This window comes from Rattus norvegicus, chromosome 5, assembly GCF_036323735.1.
Source record: "Rattus norvegicus strain BN/NHsdMcwi chromosome 5, GRCr8, whole genome shotgun sequence".
Taxonomy (NCBI): Eukaryota; Metazoa; Chordata; class Mammalia; order Rodentia; family Muridae; genus Rattus; species Rattus norvegicus.
Genome location: NC_086023.1, coordinates 132,105,746 through 132,118,277, shown reverse-complemented (window position 1 = coordinate 132,118,277; position 12,532 = coordinate 132,105,746). Strand labels below are relative to the sequence as shown.

General features: G+C 35.5%; 1 protein-coding gene across 1 annotated transcript; it reads right to left on the bottom strand.

Moving 5' to 3' along the window:
• Nucleotides 1-3,046: 3,046 nt before the first annotated feature.
• On the bottom strand, nucleotides 3,047-11,004 carry Skint2 (selection and upkeep of intraepithelial T cells 2). Its single transcript, XM_006238600.5, has 3 exons — nucleotides 10,932-11,004; nucleotides 4,971-5,318; nucleotides 3,047-3,384 (listed from the first exon to the last, which is right to left on the bottom strand). The coding sequence occupies exons 1-3, from the start codon at nucleotides 11,002-11,004 to the stop codon at nucleotides 3,047-3,049; spliced, it is 759 nt and encodes a 252-aa protein (XP_006238662.4).
• Between the last annotated feature and the right edge of the window lie 1,528 nt (nucleotides 11,005-12,532).

Here is a 12,532-nt window from a genome sequence, read left to right as displayed (position 1 = left end):
GCAATCTACAGTTTCAATGCAATCCCCATCAAAATTCTAACTCAATTCTTCAGAGATAGAGCAAACTTCATATTTATCTGGGATAAAAAAAAATCCAGGATGTCAAAAACCATTCTCAAAAATAAAAGAACATCTTGGGGAAAGACAATCACTGACGTCAAGCTATATTACAGACAAATAGTGAAAAGACTATGGTACTGGTACAGAGACAAACAGATAGATCAGTGGAATAGAATTGAATATCGAGAAATAAACCCACACACCTATAGTCACTTGATCTTTAACAAAGGAGCCAAAACCATCCATTTGGAAAAAGACAGCATTTTCAACAAATGCTGGTTCAACTTCAGTCAGCATGTAGAAAAATGCAAATTGACCCATTCTAATCTCCTTGTACAAAGCTCATGTCTAAGTGGATCAAGGGCCTCTACATAAAACCAGATGAACTGAAACTAACAGAAAAGAAACTGGAGATGAGGCTTGAACACATTGGCAAAGGAGAAAATTTCCTGAACAGAACACCAATGGCTTATGCTCTAAGATCAAGATTTTAAGGTCAATTGAGACTTCTTAAAATTGAAAAGCTATGTAAGGAGAACACTGTCAATAGAACAAAATGGAAACCAACAGATTTGGAAAAGGTCATTATCAATCCTACATCTGATAGAGGGCTAATATCCAAAATATAGAAAGACTTCAAGAACTCCATAGAACCAAATAGTCCTATTAAAAATGGGCTGTAGAGCTAAACAAATATTTCTAAACTGAGTAGCATCAAATGGCTAAGAATCATTTAAAAAGTGCTCAACATCCTTGGTCATAAGGAAAACGCATATCAAAACAACCCTGAGATTCCACCTCACACCAGTCAGAATGTCAAAGATCAAAAACCCAGGTGACAGCAGATGCTGGCAAAGATGTGCTGAAAGGCAAAGACATTGCTGGTGGGATTGCTAGCTTGTGCAACCACTCTAGAAATCAGTCTGGATGTTCCTCAGAAAATTGGATATAGTACTACCTGAGGACCCAGCTCCTGGGCATATACACAAAAGATGCTCCAACATATAACAAGGATATGAGCTTCTCTATAGCAGCCTTATTTATATTAGCCAAAAGCTGGGAAGAATTCAGGGGTCTCTCAACAGAGGAATGGATAAAAAAAATGTGATGTGTTTCAACTATGGAGTACAACGCAGCTATAATTGATGATTTCATGAAATTTGCAGGCAAATGGAGGGAACTTGAAAATACCATCCTGAATGAGGTAAACCAGTAACAAAAGAACACACAGGGTATATACTCAATGCTAAGTGAATATTAGCCTAAGTGAGGCTCAGAATTTCCAAGATACATCTCACAGACCCAATAATAAAGAAGATCACACCAAAGTATGATTGCTACAGTCCTACTCATTAGAGGGAAGAAAATAATCTATGGGAAGTAGTGGGAGTGAATTATCTTGGAAGGAGAGAGGACAGGGACAGGAAAAGGGGGACGAGTTCAGATATGAGAGGAGATGGGGGAGCAGTAAAGAGGGTCAGAATAATCTCACTCTTTCTAATTTTTGTTTGTTTGCTTGTTTGTTCGTTTGCTTTTTAATTCTGGCTGGCTGATTTAATTCAATTGTTCTGCTCAAAACTTCTCTACAAGCTGATTGTTTCAAACTGGCTTCTCTCAGTTTCCTACTGAACTGATCTGATTCAAAAATCTGCCTCTGAATTACATGATCTGAACTTCAGTGACAGCAAATACTGAATGATACTGAATGGAACTGCAGGAAATCAATAGAACTTACTCTCTTCCTATGTGCTGCTTTCTAAGTCACCTCTTTTCAATGTCTCTTCTCATGAGAGTTGGGAATATACTATCTCTGACTCATTTTCTTAAATCTTTCTCTGATAGATTACTTTGTTTCCTCCTGAATTAGCAAACCTGGCTACTTCTTTCTACAAACTAAATTTACCTCCATTGTTTGGTATTGTGCTTAGGGAGCGTCTATATTTTAGAAAGAAGGATTAAAACTGTGTCATTTTAGTCAGATCATACATATCTAGAAGGTCTTTGGATGTGAACTCTTGCCAGAGCAGCCATATTCCTGGATTAAAATCCCTCTACAATATGTGACTAAACATGAATCATTGCTACCACCAGTGTCTGCGAACCTAACTCATACATCTGTCTTGGTACTCCAGTAACACCAAGAATCTGTTAGTGTTTTAAAGTTAGACTTAGCATTATTTCTCTGTATATGTGAATATGATAAAAATGGAAGTCAAATATGACTTTATGAGAAACTGACAATATGAAATTTTACCATAAAGCATAAACATTAAGCTACCTTGGAGTTAACCAAAAGTTATTGATATACTTATTTTATAATAATTATTAGACTTTTGGATTGACTTTTGAGTTTTTGGATGAGAGAAGAAGAGAGAAGTTATAACTCAAGCAAACCTTAGAATTCTGGTGATATTTAAACCCACGAGTTAAAAAGAAATCAATTAGAAGATCCTTGTGAATTTTAAAGACAGAGTTCCAGTTAATTTTCCTGACTTGACACAAACATGAGTTATCTTAGGAAAAAGAAAACTGAACTGAGGAATTGCCTTCATCAGATTGGTCTGTGGCCAAGTATGGAGAGCATTTTTTGATTGATGATTATTTTGGTAGTGGCCAGGTCACTGGGGGTATGTGGTACTACCACTTGGGCAGTTGATCCTGAGTTCTTTCAGAAAGCAAGCTGAAAAATCCAGAGAGAAAGCCAGTGTTCCTCTGAGGTCTCTACTTTAGTTTCTGCTTCCAAGTTTCTACTTTGAGCTCTTGTTCTGGTTTCCTTTGGTGATGAATGATGATGTAGTAGTATATTCCAAATAGACTCTACTCCTAACCCAACTTGTTTATGATCGTAATGTTTTATTAGAATGACAGAAATATGAATTACAATAGTCAAGGATATAGAGTGGGAAAATAAACACACCAAAAAAGTCAGAGACAACAAACCAAGTGAAGAGTGAGGTCTTGAGAAAGAACAAAGTCAAAGAAGAAGCTAATAATAAGTATATGTGACAATGATTGTTACAGAAGAACTAACACAAGATTTACCTGATAGAACAATGCTTATGTTTTCTTCTTGGTGAGTTAGACGGTTTTGAAGATAGCAAGTGACATTCCTGTAAGAGCTGGCTTCAATAAGAAGGGTCATTGTCATGTTGAACAATTTGTTTTCATCCTGTGAATGGGATTTCGATGCAGCTGGAATGACCTTTCCCTTGCTGTCTCTCCATTCCATATGAGGCTGTGGGAACCAACCTCCTGAATGACACTCCAACATTACACCTTTGATATTAGGGGGATGCATGAGAATCTGGATATCTGAACTTGTGGCTGGTTAAAAACCAAAGAGGATAGTGATATTATTAGGTGTAAGTGGAAGAGAAAACAACAGAATCATAAAAGCCCTTCTAAGTTTTAATCATAGTTTCAAAGGCAAATTAATAGTCAAAAACATACAAGACCCTGGTTGCCATAAGAAAGTCACAAAAATATCACAAACCAGGTGGAAATGTTATAATACCATTAGCAATATGTCTGATTTTATCACTTTTACTAGCTACTTTTCAGCCACAGTAAGTAGATTATAAATATGAATTTTATTGTCAACATTACTGAGAAACATTAGCTTAATAGACATTTTGTTTATTTCAATAGTATATATTTTCAAAAAATATGTATCATGTATTAATAGTATAAAAGTACATATTAATTTAGAGAAAATAATCATTTAGAGAAATCATTCAAGATCATAATAGAAATTGAGTAATATATAGGCAAAGAAATAAATATAGAGATTTCAAATATAGTATCAAAAATGCATCTATTAAAATGTTCTTGTAATAACAAAAACATTTTATATCTGTGCCACCATAGTTGTTGTTTGCTCCATAAGACTGCTAAAGATGACAGTAAGCTATATTGATTAGCTTGGTTTTAGACTATAGAGTTGAGTGTCATCTGACATCTAAAGAAGATTAATCATCAGGGTCTAGAGTCCTATACATATATACACACATTTATGGATCTTTTTAGTTCCTTTTTAACTCTCTACTTTCTCTCCACATATTTTTATTTGAATAATTCAAGTGAGTAAAGTAGCACAAAGGCCATAAAGTTCTCTATATTTCACTAGAGTATTATATCTGTATATAGTTATGATTGTATTTAAAATCCTTTGACAAAGACTTAGGAACATTAATTTGACACTAAGTAGTCAGTGAATTGATTTGGAGATAAATGGAAATAAGTATTACTAAAAAGGAATGTTTTTCTTTCTTTAAAACCTTTTTATACAATGTATTTAATCATTCCCCACTTTACATCCTCTATCCTATCATCTTGACCTCCCTACACACCCAATTTTATCGTAAGAAGCACATTTTAAAGATATAGTTCTTTATAAAAATTACTAAATGATTGTCAGAATTATTTAAAAAGATAATAAAAATCTTAAATGTATCTGATGATATGTTAGAAATCTAACATCACATGTTGACATAACAAGAAAATATTTATTGATATAGCCAATTTCTTCACTGTAGTAATTTTATCTTTTGTCTTTCACAGCATCTAATTCAGAAACAAAATTTGCAGAATTCAGCTTGCTATTTGAAATTTTCAATAAAAGTTAAACAACTAAGAATCTTCCAGTAGAAGAGGAAGCCCTTGGTCCTGACAATGTTGGACCTCCAGTGCAGGGGAATGTCGGGTGTTGTGGTAAGGGGGATGGATGGGGAGGAACACCTGTATGCGGGAGGAGGAGAGGATAGGGGGCTTATGGACAGGAAACCAGAAAAGGAAAAAAATATTTGAAATGTAAATAAAGAAATATATCTAATAAAACAAAAGAATCTTCCAACCAGTCAACCCTAGATAGACTTTGGATGCACAGCAATCTGAGAAGGACACATGCTTACCTGTGACCTTGACCTCTGTGATATGCTCTTCATAAAACTCCCCAACTTTGAAAACACAGTGGTATGACCCATCATCATCAGCTGTCAGTTTAAAGATCCTGAGGGTCACTTTCCCCTCTCCAATGGCATCTTTCAGAAGTTCAGTCCGCTCCACATACTTGGAGATAGTTTCCCCATGCAGGTCTTTACCATTCCTGTACAGGTGCACAGGCTCTGTATAGCGATTCCGAAACCAACGAATCTCCATATGTTGTGCTTGTTGTGGTGGAGACAACTGACAACTCAGGTCAACATTTCCACCCAATGAGGCCAGGACTGGCCTCTGTAAGCCAGTCACTGTGAATTGTTCTGTGAAGAATTACAATAATCAAAGGACAAGAGTGTAAATTAGTAAACATGTTCACACCATTTGTTAAAAATAATTCTGTTTATCCCATTTCTTTCTTCTTTCACAAATTTCTACATGTACTTCACTTAGATCACTTTATTCATTCTGAAAACATTTCAGTAATTGATACAGAAACATAAAGTGTTACTAGAAATGGTGAAGGAAATTTTTAAGGAACGATTGGTGGTTCTGAGGCTCTTCAAAACAGGCCCGATTCAAAATAAATCAAGGCAATGAGCAAGACAGAGTCAGGAAAATGTCACAATGTCATGTAGTGGGGGTTTTGATGAACAGATGCTTTAGGGACAGTAGAGAATCAACAGCCATGGATTTGTGATACATACAGTGTTTGTAGATGAGAGTGTGGCAGGCACTGCTGTCCCTTTGTGTTAAATCTCCACTGCTTATGTGATATAGATGAGTGGGGTGATCTTGTGTGTTCTATAATAGGCCTGGGTTTTATGATTTATTCTCAATATAACCATGCATCCAGATGGTCATGATCTGACATGTAGCTATTTTCTTTACATGTATGATTAAGTAGCAGACACAGAAGATTTGCTAACTGGACATGGAATGGATAGATGTGAACATTAGCAAAGAGTTAGATCTAACCATGTGGTGGGACATAAAGCCCAGACTATTTTGTTTGGAGTAGCTGAGAATCTGCCTAGCTAAAGGTCAATGCTATAATAAATATTATAAATCTATGTCATTATTTAACTGATTGAAAGTCCAGGAAGTACTGGTATATTTTGTGTACATTTGTGGGGCAGAAATCCAAATTTAGAACATTAGATTTAAGATTAGGCCAAAAGATCAGGATATAGGAGCCAGATGACATTTCTTAGGAACCATAACTCACTCTGTGAGCAGCTAATGCCAGAACTGCCGAGAGGCTTTAGGGCCTCTGGGTAGCTGATCCGGCACAGCAGCACATGCTTTGGGACATGTGGTGGTGGCCCAGTGCAATGTGCAATAATATTCAGCCTAAGAAATGCCAGCTGCTATGCAGGCCAGCATCATGCCACAGTGGGTGAGTAACAGAAACCATGGAGTGGCTGGAGTTCAGTTAACTACACAAGTCACTTGTAGCTGTAGGTGAGTGGTGCTTAAGAAGACCTGAACAGCAGGAAGTCCCTTGGTTCTCATAGCATACAGAAGCACAGCCCCAGTTGCTAGACAGAAGATGTGGCTCTGTAGTACATAGGAAGCTGAAACCTTGAATTTCAGAAAACAAACAAGCTGAGCTGCTAACATATGCTTATTGGCAACTCCCCAGAAAAAAGAGTTTAGAGAAACTAAGATAAAGAGAGAAGTATTAATTTTGAAAATAATAAGGTGAAGTCTCTGAAGGAAGGAGAGATGAGGAGATTAAAAAGAAAATATTTTAAAATGGAGAACACAATGGAAGAGGGAATTTGGACCTTATTTAACTTTGTTTTAACTCTTAACATGGAATTAGTGACAACATGTTTGGTAAGATTTGCAATGTTCTATGTCCTCTAAGAAAAATCAAAATAAAGCAGATTAAAGTAAGGGGAAGTGTCCCCAAGCTCGATCCACAATTTGGTTATAGAGGTGTGTCTGAGTCAGTTGTTCAGTCAGGCCTCTCAAAGGACATCCACGCTAAACTCCTGTCTGCAACACAACAGAATACAATTAAGAATATCAGGGATTGGGGCTTTTCAATAGGATGGTCTCAGTTTGGGTTAGTTATTGGTTGGCTGTTCCCTCAGTCTCTGCTCAATCCCCAGTACTTTAATTTTTATAGACAGGATAAGTTTTGGGTCAAAGTTTTGTGGGTGGTTTGGTGTCCTTATTTCTCCACTAGCGTTCGTACCAGACCAAAGGAGGCAGCCTCCCCAGGCTCCATATCTCCAGTGCTATGAGTCACAGCTAAGGGTACTCCCATTGATTCTTGGGCACCTCCACTATTTCACATCTCTCTTTCTTCTTGGAGATGCCCTCTGTCTTCACCAGATTTCCATTCATTCTTAAGGTCATTCAGCTCCTCTGCAAAACTGACCATGAATAGGAGGAAGGATTAAAACCCCTGAGCAGATTAAAACTCCACAGGAAGATCAACAGAATCAATTATTGGGGCTCTCAGAGATTGAACCACCAACCAAAGAACATATATGGCTGGACCTAGACCTTCCTGCACATATGTAACAGATGTGAAACTTAGTCTTTGTGATGATTTGTATATGCTTGTGCAGGGATTAGCACTATTTAGGGTTTTGACCTTGTTGAAATAGGTGTGTCACTGTGGACATGGGCTTTAAAACTCTTGTCCTAGCTACCTGGAAGGCAGCCTTCTCCTAGTGGCTTTCAGATGAATATGTACAACCCTCATTAATATAAAAGACAAATGTAATAAATGTTGAAAATTAAACCTTAAAACTAAGGAGAATTCCTTTTATTTTAACTCCCTTATAAAAACCCTGGAAACCCACTTGCAAGGAAATCAAATAGGAGCCTTCAAACTCCCAAATCTGACATCTATTCCCAGTCCTCCAGAATCACCTTCATCACTGTAACAGACCACTTGTTAGACCCTCACTTTCATCCCTACCCCTATACTTAGCAGGTCATGCAAATCTTGTCCTATAGCCTACCTGTGCCACCCCATCCTTTTGTTTCAACTTCCAGTTTCCACAGGCACCCACTGAAAAGAGACTGGAGATGACAGGAAATCAGATAGTCCATGTCTGGTCTCCCTTTTCTCTTCAAATTACAATGTCCGAGCCTTACTAAAATCTCTGCAGCAAAACACTTGTTACAGAAAAAGAGTCTATGCAGACCTTAGCATCATGTCCAGACTTTCTACCTCATTTGATAATTTCAGCTTTTCCCCTTCACCTTATTTACACTCCTAAGTTTCAGATTCCAATACTTAGAAATATTTTTCTACCCAAGAGCCCCAGCGACCATAAATGGAAAAATCTCAGAAAACATTCCAAACATCCAACTCACAATATGACACTCTCCTAAAAACCAGAGACAGCAGAAATCAAGGAATGGGACACAGATGCATTCCACAAAGACAAACCACATATCAGAAGCTACACTTACAATTATGCTACTCCACTGTCTACATATCAGCATAAAAACATAATCAATAAGACTCAAGACCATGTTTCCACTAGAGCTCAGTGACCCTACTATACAGGATGCTAGAATTGGAATATAACTGAGACACAAGACAAAAAAAGTGAAAATAGCTTTAATGAATACATTCAAGTTCTTTAGAGAAAAATGAAAAAAATCTATTGATGAAATCTATGAAGACTCAAACAGTGAAAATAAATAAAGAAAATACGTCAAGCCATAAGATGTGGAAACACATAAAGTGAGGGAAAATGGAAGTGAAAAGTTCAGGAGCTCAAGCATGAGCCTTAGAGGTAAGACTTGCCAGCATAATATAAGAGATAGAAGACAATTTTAGGCATTGAAGAGAAGATATAAGAGAGGGAAACTTCGGTCAAAGAAAATGGGAAATTCTACAAGAAAACTCTTATAGCTGATAAACAACTTTAGCAAAATGGCTAGATATAGAATTAACTCAAATCAGTAGCCTTCATCTACTCAAAGCATAAATAGGCTGAGAAAGAAATTAGGGAAACAACACCCTTCACAATAGTGACAAATGATATAAAATACCTTAGGAGACTCTAACCAAGCAAGTGAAGGATCTCTATGCCGAGAACTTCAAGTCTCTGAAGAAAGAAATGGAAGAAGATCCAAGAAGATGGAAAGATTTCATATGCTCATGGATTGGCAGGATTAATATAGTAAAAATGGCCTTCTTGCTGAAATCAATTTACAGATTCAAAGCAATCCTCATCAAAATCCCAAGACACTTCTTATGAAAATGAAAATGTTCTGCACATCAAAGGACATTATCACTTAGAGAAATATTTTTAGCTTTACATATTTGTAGAGGGTTAACATCTAAAATACATAAAAATTAAAAAGTCTAGAAATAAGAAAACAAGAGCCAAATTAAAAATAACCCATAGATCTGAGTATTCTTAAATAAAATACTTGAAGAAATGCTTGACATATGTCACCACAAGTGAAACGCAAATAAAGTTATGTTTATAGTTCATCTTAGACCTATCAATTAAAATTGCTATAAGAGAAATGATAGATTGTGCTGAGGAGAATGCAAAAAGGCACAAATATTCATTGATAATTTGAGTGCAAACTTGACTAGCCTCTAAAGAAAGAGGTGTGGTAGTTTCTTAGGAAACTCAGAATAGGTCTTTCTCAAGATCTAGCTATACTTGTATTGAGCATACACCCAAAAGACACTTTATCATAATACTGAGATACTTGTACCTCATGTTAATTGATCTTCTATTTATAATATTCAGAAATTGGAAACAGCCTAGATGTCTTTCAATGGATGAATGGATAAAGATATTGCTATACATAATATGATGGAATATTATTACCCAGTCATGAAACAGTATGAAATCATGAAATTCACAGGTAAATGGTTGAAGTGTGGGAAAAAACATTCTGAGCAATGTATTCCAGCCCCAGAAAGACAAGTATGATATGTATTAACAACTTTGTAGATGCTAGCTTTTAAGTCTTCAATAAGAAAACTATAATCCATATAACTACAAAGATTAGGTATAGAATAAGAATTTGGTGACCATGATAGACCTCTCTAAAAAGGGAAAATAATACATGTAGCTATGGATGTACAATTAATGTAAGGGGAGAACCAAACTTGGAAGGGGAGTGAAGAGGGCCAAGAGGAGAAATAGAGGGAGGGACAGCCTGGTGCTATGAAACCTAATATAGTAGAGGATTGCTAAAATTACACACACACACACACACACACACACACACACACACACACACACCATATATATTTCAGAACATTTTCATTTTCATAAGGTGCAAGGTTAAATTTGGTATTTGTTTTTCTTTGTACCTATGCTAATGGTATTATATAAGTAGCTTGTAGAACAAATAATGACTCTAACCAGAGTGGAACACAAGTAAATGTGAGATGTCTATCATTGGACAATCATTTATTGCTAAAATAATCTACACTTTTTACATAGCTTACTTTCTAAGCCCTTTCTTTCAAATATCTCTAAGAATCTATATGAATTTGTGCTTCGTACAAAATGTTACTACAACGTCAAATTCCCCCTCACCTATCCTGTTTCATCTTCCCTTATTTTCCCCTACTATATTTTAACTCAGACAGTGTAATAGATATCTGCAGCCTATGCAATTCCTCAGTTTAAAAATGCTATATATGTCCTGTGCATTTAGTATGAATATTGGTTCCTGAAGGCAAACATTTGATCTCTTTCATTGTACTCTCTTCATGGAAGCTGGAACAAATCCAAGGAAAAAGTACTTGCTGATTAGACATTATTATTTGTTTCTCTAAGCTGGGTACTCTTATGACAGTCTTCATTTCATTGCTACATCCAAACGTTAGGAACAATGGTTTCAGTAGTCTCTTATTTGTTTTATACTTTCACTTTCCTGGGGTAGTTTACATTGCTATGACTTAATAGCAGTTACAAGATTCATACCTGAACTCAGTGCTTCCTTATGAAGGAAGCACAAGATAACACAGTGTGTAGCAAGTACTCCTGTAGCTCCCATTATACCTGTGACGAGACACAAGTTAATGATCAGTGAAAACACAAGTAAAAGATACAGAAATCAAATTACTCCCTTCTTTTCTACTAGCATCCAAGTAGAGTTACTATTAGGCCACAATTTCAGACAATGAATAACTGCACAGCAACATCATTTATCGAATGATATATACCATCCTTAAATTTGTATTTACGAAATAAGGTTGTCCTAGTTTTAGGAATGTTCCATGTAATGACTAGATTACTCCAGATATTTAATCCTCGTTAAAAGATCTCATCTTCCCAGACATGATGTTTTCTGGCTTGCCAACTTTCTTAAGTCTCCTCTCTCTACAAGGTTGTTGAACTGCCAAAAAGATCCAAGTCTCAAAGACCCTGTTGTGTAAATGTCAGTCACATTTAACTGTATTTAATTACTTGAAAAAGTAATAAAATAGATTTGACCTTACAATTATTAGAGTATTGTAGTCTTGTACAAGAGTGCATGAGGTTTTTTTTGGACTAATTGTTTTGAATTTTATTCTTATGTAGAACTTTTAAGTAGAGACATGTTTGTGGGACTTGATATTTAGTAAAAATTTAAGAGGAAAAATTGCCGTAGTCAAATGTCAAAGTCTTTTTTCACTACTGAGCATTTTGGCCTTTTATTCAAAAGTCAATGTAATAATTTTTTTAATTCTATCACCCAGTAGGCTATATACTAGGGTTATAAATGCTAAACTGAATGGGAAGTTAAATCTGATCTATACCTTCATTTATTATATTCTTTACTTTAAAAAATATATAACTGTTTATGGTATATCTTTCTTGAATTTTGAGTAAATAAAAAGTTTTTATATACATGTTATATATGTTTTATAATATTTTAATAAATTATTTTATTTATGTATGTGTTTTACCTGCATATGTGTATGTCAGTGGTTCTGAAACTTCCTAATATTGTGACACATTAATAAAGTTTCTAATATTGAGTTGAGCCTCAAACATAAAATTATTTTGAACTTTATAACTGAAATGTTACTACATTTATGAATTGTAAATAGCTGTGTTTTCCAATTGTCTTAGGTATCCTTGGCCAAAAAAAGTTGGTCAATCTCTAAAGGAGCCATAATCCAAAGTTTGAGAACCTTTGTTGTATGTATATGAGTTTCATTCCTGTTGCCTATGGAGGACAGAAGAGATTGTGACATCTTCTGAAACTGAAATTAAATTAAAGATGGTTGTGAACTACCATATGGGTGCCAGAATTGAACCCAGATCCTCTTTGAGAGCAACACATACTTTTAAATACTAAGTCATTTCTTTCACTCTCTCTTTTATATGTAATAAGTAATATATATATATATATATATACATATGTACATATGTATATATATGTGTATATATATATATATTATTCACCTCCATTGTTATGGTAAAGGTGTGTTTATGAGAAAACAACTCTTTGTGGTTACATCACTAAAAAGCATCTCTGACCCTACCCAACAGTTACTAGCTTCATATATAAAACCACAAAATGGAATGAGATCGGG